At 45.8% G+C, this 18,279-nt stretch overlaps 6 protein-coding genes across 6 annotated transcripts; 1 reads left to right on the forward strand and 5 right to left on the reverse strand.

The window, feature by feature from the left end:
• Positions 1-257: 257 nt before the first annotated feature.
• I302_106556 (uncharacterized protein) lies at positions 258-5,951 on the reverse strand (the record flags this gene model as incomplete). Its single annotated transcript, XM_065870297.1, has 17 exons — positions 258-342; positions 496-1,212; positions 1,292-1,408; positions 1,477-1,540; positions 1,598-1,814; positions 1,935-2,104; positions 2,248-2,618; positions 2,693-2,793; positions 2,888-2,953; positions 3,024-3,093; positions 3,164-3,237; positions 3,319-3,563; positions 3,669-3,981; positions 4,041-4,264; positions 4,334-4,660; positions 4,724-5,090; positions 5,211-5,951. The coding sequence occupies 17 exons, from the start codon at positions 5,949-5,951 to the stop codon at positions 258-260; spliced, it is 4,269 nt and encodes a 1,422-aa protein (XP_065726369.1).
• Positions 5,952-6,675: 724 nt separating this feature from the next.
• Positions 6,676-9,440, reverse strand: I302_106557 (uncharacterized protein; the record flags this gene model as incomplete). Its single annotated transcript, XM_065870298.1, has 12 exons — positions 6,676-6,785; positions 6,883-7,092; positions 7,167-7,713; positions 7,776-7,868; positions 7,922-8,063; positions 8,128-8,303; positions 8,379-8,505; positions 8,568-8,739; positions 8,820-8,915; positions 9,027-9,117; positions 9,254-9,283; positions 9,354-9,440. 12 exons carry the CDS (start codon positions 9,438-9,440, stop codon positions 6,676-6,678), a joined length of 1,881 nt encoding a protein of 626 aa, XP_065726370.1.
• Positions 9,441-10,368: 928 nt separating this feature from the next.
• I302_106558 (uncharacterized protein) lies at positions 10,369-11,376 on the reverse strand (the record flags this gene model as incomplete). Its single annotated transcript, XM_019192792.1, has 1 exon — positions 10,369-11,376. One exon carries the CDS (start codon positions 11,374-11,376, stop codon positions 10,369-10,371), a length of 1,008 nt encoding a protein of 335 aa, XP_019045789.1.
• Positions 11,377-12,407: 1,031 nt separating this feature from the next.
• I302_106559 (diphosphomevalonate decarboxylase) lies at positions 12,408-13,862 on the forward strand (the record flags this gene model as incomplete). The annotated part of the gene is made up of 3 exons (XM_019192791.1): positions 12,408-12,454; positions 12,540-12,786; positions 12,972-13,862. 3 exons carry the CDS (start codon positions 12,408-12,410, stop codon positions 13,860-13,862), a joined length of 1,185 nt encoding a protein of 394 aa, XP_019045788.1.
• A 627-nt stretch (positions 13,863-14,489) lies between these two features.
• On the reverse strand, positions 14,490-14,837 carry I302_106560 (uncharacterized protein; the record flags this gene model as incomplete). Its single annotated transcript, XM_019192790.1, has 1 exon — positions 14,490-14,837. One exon carries the CDS (start codon positions 14,835-14,837, stop codon positions 14,490-14,492), a length of 348 nt encoding a protein of 115 aa, XP_019045787.1.
• Positions 14,838-15,901: 1,064 nt separating this feature from the next.
• Positions 15,902-17,863, reverse strand: I302_106561 (nicotinate phosphoribosyltransferase; the record flags this gene model as incomplete). The annotated part of the gene is made up of 9 exons (XM_019192789.1): positions 15,902-15,985; positions 16,038-16,183; positions 16,278-16,592; positions 16,662-16,788; positions 16,867-17,060; positions 17,139-17,195; positions 17,266-17,505; positions 17,569-17,695; positions 17,789-17,863. 9 exons carry the CDS (start codon positions 17,861-17,863, stop codon positions 15,902-15,904), a joined length of 1,365 nt encoding a protein of 454 aa, XP_019045786.1.
• Between the last annotated feature and the right edge of the window lie 416 nt (positions 17,864-18,279).

The raw sequence follows: 18,279 nt of genomic DNA on the forward strand, positions 1-18,279 counted from the left end.
TATCAATGTACAGATATACAGTAATCCTGGCAGAAAGACTGATGAAGGTATAGGTGAGACGATAGTCAGATATGCAGGGAATAAATGTAAAGCATGATGTTTGGTATTGGGTTTTGGGTATTGGTTATATCGGGAATGGCAAGTAATGGACAGTGGGATGGTCGGACACAAGGATATACACTTTTTGATGAGGGTGGAATGGAAACAAGTGTAATCCGCTGTGAGAAGGTTTGAGTGAACCATGGAAGGGATATCGATCATTCAATCGTATATCCAACCAATTTACTAGGCGTCCTGACACTCCTGACTTTCCCACTCTCGTCAGTCTGCCACTGTACTTCTCTATATTCGAGTAACAAAAGATATCAGCACATTCCTCATCTCACAACAGACAATGACAAATCCCCAATCAACCACATCAAAGCAGGGACAAATTGAGTGTCAAGATGAACGATAGGGGGACGAGATGCAATATGACTGATTGAAGCCATTCACCTTAATTGATTCCTCGATATCTTTCTCTTATGTTTCGGTCTCTCCCCTCCACCAGACAATGACGGTAAGATTGGTGCTGGGAGAGGCGGAGGAGGCATATTCCTAGAATCTATTTGAGATTTGGATAATGTCGAAGACAGTGTGGATGATCGAGATAAAGTCATTCGCTGATGTGTTGATTTGTCCACCGGGGCAGGGGCAGGAGAGGATATCGAATGGATCGATCGGACTGTTGAGGTTGAAGAGGAAGTGTGAGGTTGAGGTTGAGGGTAGGCGAATCTATCAGAAAGGACATTCTCCGACATTGTCCTTTTCAACCCTGATCCGCCCTCTCTGTCCTTCCCTATAACGGGACGAGAACTGAGATTGATAGTTCCATCTTGATTTTGATCTTGTTCTTTTAGATTCACCAAGTCCACTGGATCAGGAGCATCGCTCCCAAAAAGTAAACCCGGTAATACCTCTTTAGCCAATTCGCGGACTAAGATCGCACTGTCCTGTTTACTCAATCTCTCGATGACGTTCTTCAAGCCGAATCGGATTACCAGATTCTGCCTATCTGGATGAGTATCGCAGACTACCCTTGTTAGTCTGAGGAGGTTGAGCTTGATAGCTGCGTGGGTGGACTTTTCGAGAGTCTCTGAGAGACGGGTGTAGAATGGTGGATGGGAGATTGACGAGGTGAGGGAAGTGGATAGTCGAAGGATCTTGATGAGGCTGCGATCACATGCGACAAGGCTGGGTATTCAGTACTTCGTCCATAGTATCGAACGCTAGAAGGGGTGACATTACTCACGGATCTAGTATACCTTCGAATGACACTCCAGAAGCTTGTACGAAGCATTTAACCAGACTATCAGAAGCTGATTTCTCAAGTAAAACATCTTCTACTCTAGCAGTCTCATCTTGCATCCTAGTCGGCCAGATCTCCGTCAGCTTCTTGATTTCTCGTCCTCATGATAGATGACAAATAACACTAACCAAGTCAGAATAGCATCTAGAGCCGATACTTGCCAATATGGATGCGAAAGAAGGTCAAGGTATACTACAGCGTTGACCTGGTCAGTTGATTGTAAACTGCATGGGCGCCAGCAAAACTCACAATTCAGCCCATCATATCTCCACAACAGCCTCCTACTAACTTTACCAGCATTCGCAAGATCGCATAATATGGGCAGCGCGAAATCGCTCATCTGCGATTTCGACTGCACGACCTTCTTGAGAAGCGGTATGATCCCGCTCGAAGCAGCTTCCTCTTGCCTCGATTTGGACAGTTTGGTCATGGAGTAAATAGTTTGGAAGAGGTTTGAAACGGTTTCCTATACAAATGCGGAAAGAATGATCAGTAATTGATACCTTCATTATGCAGGTCAAGTGAAAGGCTTGAGTTGAATATAGCAGGTAGACGTATTTGGCCAAGATGCTAGAAGCCGACTCACAGAGGCATGAGATCCCTTCATATTCCTTGCCAGTATCCCAACAAGTATTTCTATGCCATTCGAGTTCTGTACGACCTCTATCAACTGTGTGGAAGTTGCAAGGTGCTTGATAGCTTTGATGGCCATGACAAGCGATTTGCCACTGAGTAGATCACAAGCCTTTAGAATGCCTGAAGAAGAATCGGAGAAATCAGCTTTTCGAATCGATGGCATCGTTCACACCACCAGAGCGTTATATTCCCAGCCCTTATTTCCAAAACGACTCGGATCCCAATATTTCGAGACCTCGTACAGAAGATAAGAGGGTACTTACGAGTCATGACTCCCCGATTCGCAAACCCATCTTGCACCCTCCTATCGCCCTGAGCCACCTGACAAAACAGCAAAAGTGTAGCCACCGTTCGATTAACAGCACTCTCCAATTCCTCTTTATCAACTTCCCCTTGATCTTCCTTCTCTTCCACCTTGTGCTTGAGAATATCATCCTTGAGTATTGATAGTAAGGCAGTAGATAAGGGGTCAAGTATTCCCTCCCTCACGAACATCCTTACGAAATCTGGTTTGGGAGTGGGTGATGATAAGTCAAATACCGATGATATGCCTTCTAGCGAAGAGAGCACCAAAGTCTTGTTCAAGGCGTAGTCTTCGTCTAGGAGTTCGACCAGGATTCGGAGACCTCGACAGCTGAGGGTGGGAAATCATCATCAGCATGCCCGCCCACCTGCAGTACGAAAGATCACGATGAACTCGATGCTTACGAAATGAACATCTGCAGAGTCAACGCTGAACTCGTAAGCTGCTGTATGAAGGTAGAAGCTTCCAGCCTAGTTTCCAAAGAATGCTTCTTTGACGTATACGGCTGTCAAGAATTAGCTTCGGATTAGTAATTGCTTCACTACATTTAATTCCCTATGGGTCAATCTGCTGCACGCCGGTGTTCAGTCAAGACTCACTATAATGACAGGTATGCCACCAATTAAGCAAAACGACTCTAGCATCTCCAGATCGGACGTGACGATCTAGACAATACACATTGCTCAGCTCGAGTAACCCACAATAGGAAGCGTGTGGAACAGCTGAACAACTCACAAGGTTGACCAATTTCAGCAATCTCACAGCCACATCTCTGCTCAACCTCGATTCAAGCACTTCCAGGATACTAATCAGCGGGCAGGATACATGGTCAGCAGGACGCAGTCGACTTCGGAACAGCCTTTTCGACGACTTACGCTAACATCCCATGCTGAGCTACGAAGTGAGCTTCCAGCCCCATCTCAGGAGGTGTGTTCTCAAGTAACGATAGCTATATTCTCTGTTCAGCTGCCTTCCGCCTCTCATTGGGAGCAGAATAGATTTGGTCAGGACATATGAAAATGTGACCTACCAACTCATCACACCCATCTTTCAATACCCCATGAGGTGTACTAGGTGTCAAATCCTCCACCAATTTATTCACATTAGCATGTAACGTAGCCCTCTTATCTCTCAATAAGATCGCTTCGAGATCCTCAGTCACGAAGTCATCTTCGATCTCTGCGAATGGATCTTGCTCTTCATCTGCTTCGTCAGACGCCCACGAGACGTTGGATCGGCGAGTCAGTTGGAGGGATTGTGTGTGCAATTTCGAGCCTACAGAGATGAGGGATGAAGGTGAGCAAGCAGATCATCAACAAGCCATGAGACCGAAGTGTAAAGAAGGGGGGAAAGACAGAAGTGGGCACAAGAAGCACCTACCACTAGCCTGTGAAGGCTGGACACCCTCAAAGATATCATCGTACCCTTCATCCTTCTCCATATATTTGTTCAGCTCCACCAAACTCTCACTGTTATCCGCAGCGGTACCCGGGGTATTCTTTCCCCTCAGTGAGCTCTGCCTCGAGGATGGTGGCGAACGCGCCTGTGTCCGTGGGGAAGGTGTAATGGGGACAGGTAAAGAGGGTTTGAACGGTGTTGAGAGGGATCTCTGAGGTGCAGATGGAATAGGAGAGAGCGGGACTTTATGTATATCGTCGGGATGCATTAGTCCTTTGCGGCCATGTGACTTCAGCTGTATAACGGCATGTCAGCTTGTGTGATATGGACAATGACCATAATCTGCCAGCTAACCTTCAGGTTCTTCAGTTTTGTCTCCAACCCCAATTCATCCTCGTCCAATCCTATATCTGAGTAATCTTCCATCTGGCCTGCAGAAGTTGATCGCGAATTGGAAGGGAGTTTCGATGGCTCAGATGATAGAGGGGGTAACGATTTCATAGCGACAGCAGGTGACTTGGTGGGTCGTAATGTCTTCTGATTGAGATCTTCGCTTGCGGCAGATTCGTCCCGGCGATCTATTGTAACATCCTCGATGTATTAGCTTATCGGTTTTTCTCTTGATTCCTCGAAGGATAACTACTCACGCCCAATCTTCTTCGTCAGCGTTATGTCCGCCGCAAAATCATCATCCCAACTCTCCGCATCCCCTTCGCTCTCCTTTGCCCTGTTCAGAACATCACTAACGTGCAAGTTTTTCCCTATGATACCAGGCTGAGAGATGGGTATAGGTAATCCGGATGTGGGATGTAATTGAGAAGAAATGGCATCTCCAGATGACCTAGAGGGTAAGGCAAATAGTCCAGGTCCCAGTGGTCCGTTCGATTCTCCTCTTTGTCGAACGTTCGATACTGATTGTTTACGAGGTTGAGGTAAGGGCAGGCGTCTCATCGTTCCCAATGCTTTTGGCGAAGCTGTGAAGCGATTGTTAGCTGAATGTCTATCACGAACCTCCTTGGCAGCTAACATCGACTTACCGTTCAACGCTTCGTTCCATTCCTGTACCCTCTGAACTGCCTCGTCATACACTGTCATAGGTTTCTTCGCTCTGACGGTCCCACTCCCACTTCCACTCCCACTACCCGAAGATGTATTCGCAATATTTTGCCCAGTCGTGGGTTTTCTCTCATTAGATCTGACCGTATCTCTCCCTCCTGATGAGACTCTGACAGATCCAGCGCGAGATTGTGGTCGACTTGATGGTGTTCTGGGGGGGACGGGCTGTACAGGCGGTTCGGTCGATTTCTTCACGCTCATCATCCATGGGTGACGGAGAAGCTTTTTGGCTGATACTCTAAGATTCGGATCTTTCTGGAAGCAATGGTATAAGAAGTCTTTGACGATCTGTCATGGCGAATAGAAATGAGTAGCAGGGAGTGGACAACGAGGTAAGAGGGTTTCACGTCAGTCAATTCCCTGGTCACTTCAGACTCAATATGTATATCTAAAAGAGAGATGACCCACTGGACTAGCCCCATCAGGTATCTTCATCCCTTCATCCTGTACGATCCTCCAAAGCGCCTGCATCGGCGCCAACTCCCCATAGGGTGGTTTCCCCTCCAACAGCTCAACAATCACACACCCAACCGACCAAATATCACTGGCGGTCGACGCCCCATTCTGCTCAATCACCTCGGGGGCCATCCAGTACGGTGAACCGACCACTTCATTATCGTTATCCTCCTTCTTCGTATGTTCCATTCCAGGAGACGAAGAAGCAGAAGGTTTAGGTTGGTTTTTTGAGCTTACTCCGAAATCCGCCAATTTCACTGACCCATCTTTATTTGTTAGGATATTCGCTCCTTTTATATCTCTATGTATAACACCTTGTTCATGGAGGTATATCAACCCCTCCAATACCTGGGAGATATACACTGCTATGAGACTTTCAGGGAATTTACCGAATTTCTTCAAGATGCTTTGTAGACTTCCATTCTCACAGTATTCTAATACGATGAACAAGTTTTCTTTGTCCCTTGCGAATCCCTTGTATTTCACTATATTCGGGTGGTTGAGGTTCTTCAAAAGGTCGATCTCAGACATTATATCTGGTAATGAGGATGGTGGGAGGGAGAGGAGGGAGATTGACTTGATGGCTACTGTCTCTCCTGTTAAGAAGTTGAGAGCTCGATAGACTGAGCCACTCGCTCCGCGCCCGAGGATGTCGCCTAGTTGGTAGTTTGATAGTGCTACTGCGGCTGCCATGGTGCATTATGGGTGGTGTGGGGATGAGACGAGGTAAGAGAAGTCGAATATGAATGGTCACCGTACTCAGGATAGAAATACTGGTGGTGATGTTGTGTGGTGTAGTAGGTGTTTAGGTGGAAGTGAGAGTGAGATTGATTATTGATGATGGTGTGAAGTGAGATGGTGTCGTTGGTGATGATGCATGATGAGATGGTGAGAGAGAGAGAAAGGAATACAGTGAATTGGACGATACAATTGAATGTCGTGAGTGGATGATGAAGGTCTGTGCGAGTGATGAGAGAGTGTCAGATGGGGCTCCGTCGTTAAGGAGAGATGGAGAGAAGGAGAGAATATAAATACCTTTACTCTGTCTGATCTATACGCTACTATTGCACCTTGATCTGTGTAGCTACACGTTCAGCTCTGATGATAGGTGTTTGTATGGTCTAGTTGTATGCTGTATGCTGTGTTTGGCGTAGTTGACTGAATGAATGAATGAAATACAGCTGAAACATCCTCTAGTCTAATTCTGTTATTGTTTCGAAATGAATACCATTCTACGCGTCGACCGAAACCAAAACCAGTCACGTGGATGAACCCTGGTCATCTTCAACTCAACCGATCATGTATACTGAACATGCCATGCATGGTGTTATTATACCATAGAAGCACAAGAAGAGATGATTTCAAATTTGATAATGTATGCATGGTATATCACTTCTCTCTATTTATTCCCTCCTCACTACGATTTACAGATCTCCCCCAGACTCTGAGCGATGGAAGGTGGGAATCTCAATGCACCTAGGGAAGGACCAAACTTCTCTCCTATCCTTCTTATAGAGTTCTCACATGCTATTATCACAACGAATACATTAGCTTATCTGCTAGACCAACCTCCCGATATTGAAGATTGAAGATAGTCAGAGATGGAATAGGACGAGACACTCACCCCCTTTAGCGGCACCCAACTCCCTGCCTATCTCCCCTACTGCCCCATCCCTGCCTTGTCCCAATACTCCTGCCTGCCCTACCAGCCTCGCTTCCAGACTCATGATCGACGCTCTGACTCTGATAATAGCTTCCAGAGACGCAGGGAGGACCTGCTGGACATATCCATACGTATCTTCCTCTATCGAAGCGATAGCCAGTGTAGTCATAACTACGATAACTCGTCAGCTGTCTCTCACAAACAATTATTCTGAGTTACTCTGTACAGCTGAGATATCTACTCACTCTCTATGATCCTCTGAGCCAAAATCCATTCACCCGCACTCAATCCCAAATTCCTCCCAGCCCATTCTCTCCCCATCCAATCGTACGCTCCCTGTCTATAACTCCTTACCTCACCCAACGCAGTAGTTCCAATCGGGGTAGCTTCGATCCGATGCACCACCTGGGATTGTACCTTTTCAACCTGCGCAATCGCCAAATTACCGACCTTCACTACAGGTTCAGGAGCAGGTGGCGCCGATCTGATAGGTCCATCTAAGATCTCTTTCAATCCGTATGTGGACTGCTTCTTAGCTATGGGTCGGAAGATATCACCTTGCTTAATTGGGATCGCTCGTGGATCTGGAGCAGAAGGTTTGGGAGGTGCTGAGGATGCCGCAGTTGGGGTGGAAGGGGACGAAGACAATTTGGAGTTGATTGATCCCAATTGTAGGAGGAGTTCTTGCCATAATTCGGTAGTGAGATTGGGTGATTTAGAGATATCTGAGAAAAAAACTTTTCGGTGAGATGGGATATGAGATATTCGAAGAAGTTCCATCAGAGTGAATTGCTAGGAAGGGCGCAGGTGGATAAGCAAGTTGGCTGCTGACAATCGGTGTTGATGCAACTCACAAGGTAGTATGGATCTTGTGATTTCAGAGCGGTAATCAGATATCTCTCGGGTGTAAGAGGTGATTTCTTGTAGAAGGCATCGAAGTGAAGGGGCTATATCCCATCGTCAGCTAAGTATAGTCAAGAGATCGTACGAGGCAGCTCACCTGAGTAAGATAAGGCATCATAGCTTTTACTGGTAGCTGTAGGATCAACAATGCTACCAGATCCAACGCGAGCAGCTGAGGAGCCAATGTCCATGCGCTGGGAGCACGAGTGGAAGGTCTAGCGAATGATCCGATGAATGGGCTATATATAGAGCATCATCAATATTGTTGCATTCGAGATCAAGGATCACCGGTGTATGACTCACCGCAAGAACAGAGCCCATATCCTCCAGTTAACCCATTTCCAAACATACCCTCTAAGTACTATCCGGTAAGCAAAAGGTACGAGTATTGACCAGACGAGAGATATGGAGAGAGAGTTGGAGGTGTCGAAAGTGAGAGCGTCAAGAATGGAGTTCTGAACAGCTTTGGCGAAGGGAACCTACACGATGAGAAATGATGTCAACATCAGCTGGACTTGATAGTGCTTGAGACGGCTAAGTGGGAGATCACATACCTTCCTCAGAGGCCATGCAGCTTTCAACCTACCACCCAGAATATCTTTCAAACCTAATACAAGGAACAGAACCAAGTTGGAAGAACAAAGTACGATCCTCCTTTCGTTGAGAGCTAACTTGTGTCGCCTACAATTAAGAGCCACGATATCAGCTAAACCATATAACAAGCGATTTACGAAGCAGCTTACGTCGTAGGGCTGAACAAAGCCAGATCATCCGATCCGACCAAAATACACCATACGTTCGATATCGTCAGACTGAAGACCGCATAGCTGAACAGGAGGGTGATGGAACGTTCGTTCCATATTGACGAGATGAATGAACCGAGGAGAGTAGGGCGAGGAAGGTGTTTGGGTGGTTCTACCGTGATCTGATCAGCAAACTCATCATTTACAGAAGGGAAGGATAAGTAGATCAATGGGTCAGGGAGGAGTACTCACGAGTAATGTATGATTTCCGTATCCTCAGTAAGATGGCTAAAGATACGAATGCAGGGAGGGAAAGTAAGATGGCGAATGGTATTTTACTGAATGACCCTATGATGGACAACGAAGGATCAGCTTTTCATTCCCTGTAGCGAGGGATAGTGTTGTTTCCCTAGAAATGGTAGAAGGTATGGAAGGGAAGAAGATGGAAACTACACTCACCTGTGTATAGCACTATGGAACTAGAGAGCACAACGGATATCCACACACCCGACCTCCAAGCGAACGAGATATATCGTTTAGCTAGGAATGTCTACGGTCCAGGTCAAACATCATGGACAGTCAGCATCCCGAATATATGGTCTAGAATAGTGAAATCTCGCTGATATGGAACATGAGAGCCAAGGAGGATGATACATGTGAGAGACTGGAGGAGGAAGAGCACTCACTCGATATTGCTTTTCTATCTTCGCAAGGGGCTAGAAAAATAATGACAATCGAAGTGAGCTCTCCACGGATTCCATCGCCAAAACAGCAAGATCAACTCACAGATAATGGTGTTTTCGAAGCTGACGGTGTAGGTGCATTGGAAGTGGAAGTCCGAGAAGGAAGAGGTTGAGCCTGGATGACAGACATTTTGACGAATTTCCCCGTTGACGATGTTTGACTGAAAGGTAGCAGGTCGACCCAAACTATGGTGCTTCTCTTCTACCTCCAAGCTGCGAGTGTATGCTGCGGGTGGTACCTATATTCCACCCAGCCGATGATATGATGAATGACAAGTAGAATGCGAAGAGGTCAAAAGAAGTGACGAAAGCTGAAGGTCAAGTTTAGTTTACGCGTAAAAGTAAAAAGAGAGTGGCACGTGGCAATGTCTTCGAGCTCAAATAAGGAGATGTAACGAATCCCCTTTGTACAGTACATTCCTGCATCTTCCTCTCGACTCATGGTAGAGGGTGCCAGCAGAAGCCAGTCAGATGGGTCGGAAGGCCTATCAACCATACGACACCAGGATCATAACAATGAGAGACAATTACAAGTGTGGAAGAATGTCTCGAGACAGTAATCATCTTTTCCTAATTTATTGTGTCTCCATGAGCCTCTGCGCCGATTAAAGATATACAGGTGAATGCATTGAACTATCTACAGAGGCATATTAAAAGGATATAAACCAAATTACCGATATTACTAAGTAGGCATACTAGAACCATTCAAGCTCGACACCGAATTTCTTTTTTTGATTGTTTTGACGTTTTAACCTTTATTTGGAGAATTATCGTTTTTGAGTTTGACATATGTCGAGACCGATCAATGAAGATATAGAGGATTGAATATGGAAGTCCAAAGAGAGAGATTTGTTGAGGTATATACAGAAAACATCATCTTATGCAAAATGAAAAAGACGAGTCAGAGCATACAAACTTCTACAGTCCAGGGTAATTGCTGAGAACCAGATGAACCGTTCTCGGTCGCTTGATATTAACGTTTAGATGGGCAAGTAACTAATGAGATGGAACCTCGTCAGCGTTTGTTGAGTAGACGAGTCAAAAGACAACTCACATCTCTAATCACTTTCACACATCTCGCACCTACTAGTTTCCTCTGAATCGTAGAAAGCAAGACGATCCTCCAGATCTTTCAAGCAAGGCAAGATCACCCCAGGATATCGTCTTCTAGCTTCTTTGAGGAATCTTTCAAGAGGTATAGCTTTGAGTATACCAGCATTGTATATCTCGATCTTCCCGTGAGAGGCAGTGGGAAGTTGGTCACAAAGCATTCTGAAGATTACTTCGTGGAATTGAGGATAGGCGGTTGTATATATACTGTGAGAGACGGGTACGTTGAATATGTGATAGGGAGATAGGTAGATCTTCACATTGGCGAACAGTTTGGCGATACTCGTAACGATATAATAAACGTTATGTATGACCAGCTGATCCGCCTTGAGGTTTGGGGACATCTCCTCAATCCATTCCTTAACGAATTTCAGGTCTCGGATATTTGAACGTTGCATCGAATGACCACGGTATCCTACCGTTTCTAGAACGTAGGGACGAGGAAGATGTAAGCAGAGGGAGGAAGGAGCGAAGTATTTTTTCAAGGACGAAAAGACATATTCAAATCTTGAATCGGCGATTGCATATGTCAATGGATTCCTTGGAAACATGAGATCGTTGAAAACCATAGTCTTGACGTTCGAGAGTGTGCGAGAGGTTGATAGAGTACCTCTAATGCGCTCGGTACCGTTATATTTGAAATGTCGGAGCAAGATCTCGGTGGAAGGGATATCGTGAAGAATGATCGTATGGACGCGGTTGAGTGAATCTACCTTTCTGACGTGTGCTTCGAAAGGCTTGTCCACCCTGCAGATGATTTTGGATCGTACCACGTCCATAGCATCTTCCAATTTTTCCCAACTACCAAGATATCCTACATCTTCCTTTCTAAACCTCAGTGCGGATTCGAAGTCGAGACCGTACAGCAATTTATTGACGTTATTCAAAGTAATATGTAGAGGGCGGTTATATAAAGTAGAGCGGTACTCGAGATAGTATTGTTCGCTCAGGAGCATGAGTTTGGTAATTGATGAAGGATCATCTTCGATAACGAGATCAAAGATGACCCTCATCAACTCCAGAGGGAGTGAAGGAAAGTTTGGGGCGAATTGTGTGCCGGTGAATGTTGTTCATGATGGTAAATGAGGGAAAAAGATAGGTGATGTTGATTGTTTGATGGTGCTTGTAGATGTACGAGCATGATACGTCTATGAAGGGTATCATCAGCTCAAGTGGTATTGTATGATGAGATGGCAAAAGGAAGATTCAAGATGTACTCACTTGATAGCTTCATTGTTTATTATTCGTTTGATCATCTTGATAAGATAGCTTGATGTCGACTTGATGAAATGCTAGCATAATCTGAGTGGCGAATAAGTGTTGTGATGAATTGTATATGTATGTGAAGGAAAGTTGAAGAAGTGTTGAAGAGAACCGAAGAAGGATCGATCCGTTTTAACCGCTTTTATACCCCAGAGGTTTACCGTCTCATGCACCTCTCTTGTCAAATCGAGTCGATAAACGTATAATTCTACCTTTTCGACTCGAAATGATAAATAACTACATGGAATGAGGGTTGTCAAGGGAAGCGTTAGCGTTGAGTTCTGTATAGATGGTAGTGAGAATTGGTTTGATGGTGACGACCATCAAAGTGGGGTGGCCGCTACAACTTGGTTGCGATAAGGTCTTCTCCGTGAAACTAAACGGGTGAAAAGATTAGTCAGAACGGTAGCTGTAATTACGAATCCTCTGAGAGACAACGCATTGTCACGCTGACCTCAACTTCAGGCGAGATTGAGATGCAATTTGACTGGTACAGTACGTCTGATAGAGTGGGGGTATGTATGGTATGGTGTTGTATGGTGCCACGTGAAAATGCCACAAACAATTGATCGATAAACCCTGAAATCATCGTACGGTTGCAGTTCACGGTTCGCGATTTATTTGACCATATTCTGACTTTTTGATTGTTGATAACTGTTATCCCTCTCATACTGCATTCTTACTCCTCGCACAACCCATCAGCGAAAGAAAAGAAAGTGACAAGATGTACGAAGCGACAGTCTCAGCGCCAGTCAATATAGCCTGTATCAAGTGAGCCTCCTTCCTGGCTTGCTACCCTCTTCTGCTCATATCGACTGAAGAAGGAGAGATTTGAGCTGATAGTCTAAGCAAATAGGTACTGGGGCAAACGAAATACAAAGTTAATCCTACCTACCAACTCATCCCTCTCTGTCACACTCGATCAAGACCATCTGCGATCAACCACCACCTCCCGAGCTGACGAGTCATTCGAGAAGGGAGATAGGCTCTGGTTGAACGGGAAGGAGGAGACTGTCAAAGAGGATGGGAGGTTGGGGGTTTGTATCAAGGAGCTAAGGAATTGGAGGAAAGTTGAGGAAGATAAGGATGGTAGTTTGCCCAAGGTGAGTGAGGCATCTGTTTGAATACAGATTTCAGATTGCCTAGTCAATACTACCTGTCATTCCCCTTTCGCTTTGATCTCATCCTTGTACCATATCTATCCCCCCACTCGCAGTGTCTATTTATCAATCGATCATGACATTGACATCTCGCCTTACATATACTAACGCTCAGTCCACCGCCGCAGCTCTCCAAATGGCCTCTCCGCATCGCCTCATATAACAACTTCCCCACCGCGGCCGGCCTCGCCTCCTCCGCCTCAGGCCTCGCCGCCCTCGTAGCCTCCCTCTCCAAGCTCTACTCCCTCCCTCAAACCCCCTCGCAACTCTCCCTCATCGCGCGTCAAGGGTCCGGTTCAGCCTGTCGATCATTATTCGGCGGCTTCGTAGCGTGGCGAGAAGGATCAAACGAGGACGGTTCTGACTCGTTAGCGGAGGAGGTGGCTCCTCAAGGCCATTGGCCAGAGATGCACGCTCTCATCTGTGTAGTTTCAGATGCCAAAAAGGGAACATCCTCTACATCAGGTATGCAACGGACCGTCGAGACCTCCACTCTCCTCCAACATCGACTGAAGATCGTTCCTGGACGGATGGAGGAGATTTCAAAAGCTATAAAAGACAGGGATTTCCAGAAGTTCGGAGAGATCACCATGAAAGATTCCAATTCGTTCCACTCGGTTTGTCTTGATACTTCCCCACCTATATTCTACCTCAACGACGTCAGTAAATCAATCATAGCGTCTATTGAGGAACTCAACAGATCTTCTGGAGAGATTGTAGCGGCCTACACTTTCGATGCTGGACCTAACGCCGTTATCTACGCGTTAGAAAAGAATATCCCGAAAGTGTTGGGTGTAATTACCAAATTTTTCCCTACCTCTGAGGAGAACAGTGATCCATTCGGTACGGCCGCGGAGGCCTTGCCTGAAGGGTATAACACCAATGTGGTTAGAGAGGGCGGGTGGGAGAAGGGTGCGGTGAAGAGTCTGATTCATACGAGGGTGGGGGACGGACCTAGGACTTTGGGTAGGGAGGAGAGTTTGTTGGGTGAGAATGGGGAGCCGAAGGTGCTGGCTTAGGGAGAGTGGATGTGGGTCAGGGTGGTCAGATAGGTGAAGTGCATAGTTGTGTCTTTGGTGGACTGATGATGGCAGAGGTCAACATCATTTTGTGAATAGACATTATAGCGAGTCAGGGGTATTCATATAAAGGTAATAATACATCATGCATATATCACAGATACAGTAATTCATACAATAACATACAATGTTCAGCTCTTCGTACAGTACTAACGAAGTACTAAAAGCAAAGCAAGAGATATAGATACAAGGTAATGATACAGCCGACATTCGGAAAAAGGAGACTATTAACAACAAGACGATACAGCCAACCGAAACTCGGATCATCTCTCTCGATCAACTAAATGATGGTGTCGAGTCAGTGGATCAAATCTTACCCTGTCTCTCCAACTGAGCCATCCTAGCTCTCTCAATCTTATTTCTCAATATCCCCTCGGAAAAGTGAGGTGCGTGAGAGTAGCTCTTAAGGGTGATGCAAGGTTGGCTGTACAGTTCTTTGGTGGTGGCGGTGGAAGATAGACCGTGGGATTCAGATGAGAGGCTGGAGGAGTTGACAATGGGAGTAATAGAGGTAGATAAGGGGAAATGGGATGATGGGAGGAGAATCGTGAAAAAAATGTCAGCTTGTTACACATTCACATCCGTTCCCTGGTTGTCTTCTACTTCTTGTTCCCGCGTGGATTGCAGGATAGCATCAGAAAGAGGGAAAGGGAAGAAATACACCTCTACACCCTCCATCGAAGGGTAGCTGGGGAATTGAACGGGTAGCGGCGCGGAATCAGGCGGTCCATCGGGAAAGGGGAAATGGACAGGCCAAGGGAAGTGCAGTCCAACGGGAGTGGTGGGAGTCGAGATGTTTCGTATATGCATATGAGTACGGAGAAGTGAGAATTGGACGTACCTGTGAGAGAGTGATTGACGACATAATGAGGTCAATCTAGAGACGGTGAATGTCCTAGGAGCGTAGGTGATCATTGTGGTTCGTAAGTCAAGTAGTCAGTGATCAAAGATAAGATGTAATAATGTAATTCAGTTGGTCAGCTGTAGTATTTAAGTTTCAGACTGGATAATGTAGATGAGATGAGATGGGAATTCCCCCCAACTCAAAAGTATACCAAGGCTTTATATACCTTCTCAATATACCACCAACCGGTCCGGACCATCCATCCCACAACATCCTTTGAAGATCCACATGAAAGGACAGCAAGTAGATCCTTACAGGATCACCCCCTTCACCGTTAATCTGATCTAATCCCTCATCGACACCGATATCGGTTCGGAGCATGATGATCTCGCCCCTTGATGCTCCACTTCAAAAGATGTACTTCGATCGAAAGTAGATCAGTACATCACGCCTTCAAGGGAGGGGAACCTTTGTACAAGGGACCGGTCTGGACCATATCCACGATTGTATGTCGCTTGCACCCCGAGCGAGAGAGGGGGATACAGTAGATCACCTTTACCCCCCTCGGGTTGGTGTCGGAACAACCGTGGAGCTACGCCATCTCGTGTTCGCGCGTATTCTCGCAGAACAAACAATTGAGTATTATTAGCAGATAGGTGGATATGCCTTCGAAAGTCTACAGTATGCTTGTACGTTGATCGGACAGAACGGAGGGATGGAAAGCAGATTTAAGATGGATCGATAATTTCGTTTTAGGTATGTGGATAGGGGTGAATCATGTAAGCATATTCACTTCAGTATTATGGACCCCTTGTCAGTGGATGAGCTCACACCATCAGCGACAACCATCGATGTATAAACATTATATCATCAATCTACCTCCGCATACTATGTATGATCATCCATTCCCGATCTGACTAAATCACCTCACTCCTCGCTCTATCACAGGAGATGATCGACCATGTCACTTCGTCATCTATCATCTATACACGCAAAGTCTAGTAATGCTGTGATTGTCGTCGATGCTATTATACAAGGGTATAGCCATCTATTTATATCTCGCAGATTTGACGATGACCGGTCTGGACAGTTTCGGACTGCATTTCCCGAATCTCCCATTCGTTTTCTAGTTTACTTATCCCCTTCGTTTCTCTTCGTGTTCGTGTGGTAATCCCAATTCCTCCTGTGCACGTTTGACCTCTTCGACATTACCGGTATACTTTATCATCATCAGTCAGCTTAGCAGAATGGTCGGGGCTCTATCAACTGACCTTTCCTTTATCATCCGACAGCTTCACACAATCCTTACCGTCAATTTGATTGAGCTTGATGACTATGTTGAGCGGTTTGGAAGTTTGGGATGAATCCGAAGACTTCTTGAAATCGTTGGTCAGGAACGTTCCTATGCCGAATGAAGCTAGATATCATTTCCTTCAGCATGATTCCCGCTGAACGACGACCATACAAAACAACTTCCAACTTTCAAGTCCATGTGTGAGGATGCAACTCACCAGCCATCCCAATCTCGTCACATCCCTTCTGCAGCTCGATAGACTTCTCCACATCCAACCCATCGCTAAAAATCACTCTTCGTCCCTTCGCAGTCTCACCATCATCTTTCCTAACAATCCCAGCCTTATCTTCTATAATCTTCCAATGCTCCTTAGCAGAATTCACAAAGTCGAATGGATCACCGGAATCTTGTCGTAAAGTCGACCATCGAAGAGCTCTTTCGGGATCTGAGTCAAAGTCGGCGAAGAATGCTTGGGCGGTATACGTATCAGTTAACATCGTTAAAGGAGCGCCACCTGGTCCAGGTGGGTAGACTGCACAAAGTATCAGCTACGTTGTACTCAATTTGATCGATTGAAGTGAAAGTGTACGCGAAGACGCACCTTCCTCCCACATATCCATTGCTCGCCCGTTCGCACCCTTGTAGCCATACTTCGCACCGATAGCCATGATCCATTCATGAGCGATGGTACCGACAGGTTTCAACCCGTATTTCAGAGCGAGGTATACCTGATCGAACCAGTCAGCTAAAGCGGCTTTTTAAAAATTGGTCATAGCACTAATAGCTGAAAGTCCTTAGATACTCACATTGGAAGTTCCAGCCAACGCACCACCTTTCCCACCATTGTTCTTCCACTCTTCGTACCCCGCTATCAACCCTCTGATGATGGTATCCTGCGTTCTGAACGATCTTCGTCGTCTCGTACCAAATTCTGAGAATATCAAAGGCGATACTCCTGACGGTGGGGTGAGTAAGTCGAGTGCTTTCTTCTTGGCGAGTTCTATTCATACCGACGAATGAATAAATCTCATATTAGCTGAAGGAGATCGTATCGGCTGTCAGCTAATAAGGCACATACCGAATTGACCATCATAGTTCCAATCGGTATCTACGAATTTGAAGTATCCTTCGCTCACTACGAGTCAAACAATCAGCTGATAAACCTTGAATTGGGCATCTTTGTATGCTAGCTGAGACTGACTTACAAATAGACATGATAGGTACTTCATATAAGATAGTATCCCTCCAAGGACCTTTGATGATTATCCCAATCTCACCGAAATTACCATCCTCCGATTCCGCACTGGGATGGAAGGAGAGTTCGACCTGGTTCAGAGGGTCCAGTCGCATTGAGGCGAGATAATCGAGGTATTTGTCTGAGAACCATGGATAGGAGGCTTTGAGAGCATTTCTCTCGTGAGGTTGTAATTGCAGTTCTCCCAGACCTACACGCAGGGATTGTATGAGCTACTAATATACCTGAAGAATTCGAGAGAGGGATAGCTCACGAAGTACTTTGCCTTTGACCCAGTCGAAACATTCTCTATTGAACAGCATGGAAGGTGATCTGTTGGTGAATTTGATGATCACCTGGGCGTCGTAGAAGTGATGCAAGACTGCATTTTGCATGGTCAACTAGTTGAGCACACGGTATCAGCTATCAATTCTATCCGTGACTGGCTATGACTGTGGTGTGCATAAGCAGGAGTACAGGAGGTCCACACTTACCTTGTATAAATCCGTGTCGAGGATTGAGAAGGGTATTTCTACCTCTTCTGCTGGTATGTTGAGGTTATCTGTCATGATGGGTGATTTTGTTGGCTATGAGCGGGATGATGAAGGCAGGGAGAGGAATGGGAGGGGTATGATCTGCTATTCGCAGGTGGGTGGTATATATACACGAGTCATAAGCAAAAGGCTACATATGTTATCTAGTCGAATACAAGATAACACAGACTGATCATCCTCCACCCTCTCACCGCTGTGAACATCCGAAAGGTACTAGTATCTCCTCTTAATTACTCTCCCCACTTTAGGAGTTAACGTAAACCCGCTAAACACCACTTTGACCATCTACTCTCTGGTTGACTTTTTTCCGGGTTGCTCCTACACCATCCACATCTACAAAGAATATCTATAGTACACGATCAAGATCTGATCAGCAGCACTCTCATCACCTCACGACATCATCCACGTCCTCTACTTCCTCCCATTCCTGC

This window comes from Kwoniella bestiolae, chromosome 5 (genome assembly GCF_000512585.2).
Source record: "Kwoniella bestiolae CBS 10118 chromosome 5, complete sequence".
In the NCBI taxonomy this organism is placed as follows: domain Eukaryota; kingdom Fungi; phylum Basidiomycota; class Tremellomycetes; order Tremellales; family Cryptococcaceae; genus Kwoniella; species Kwoniella bestiolae.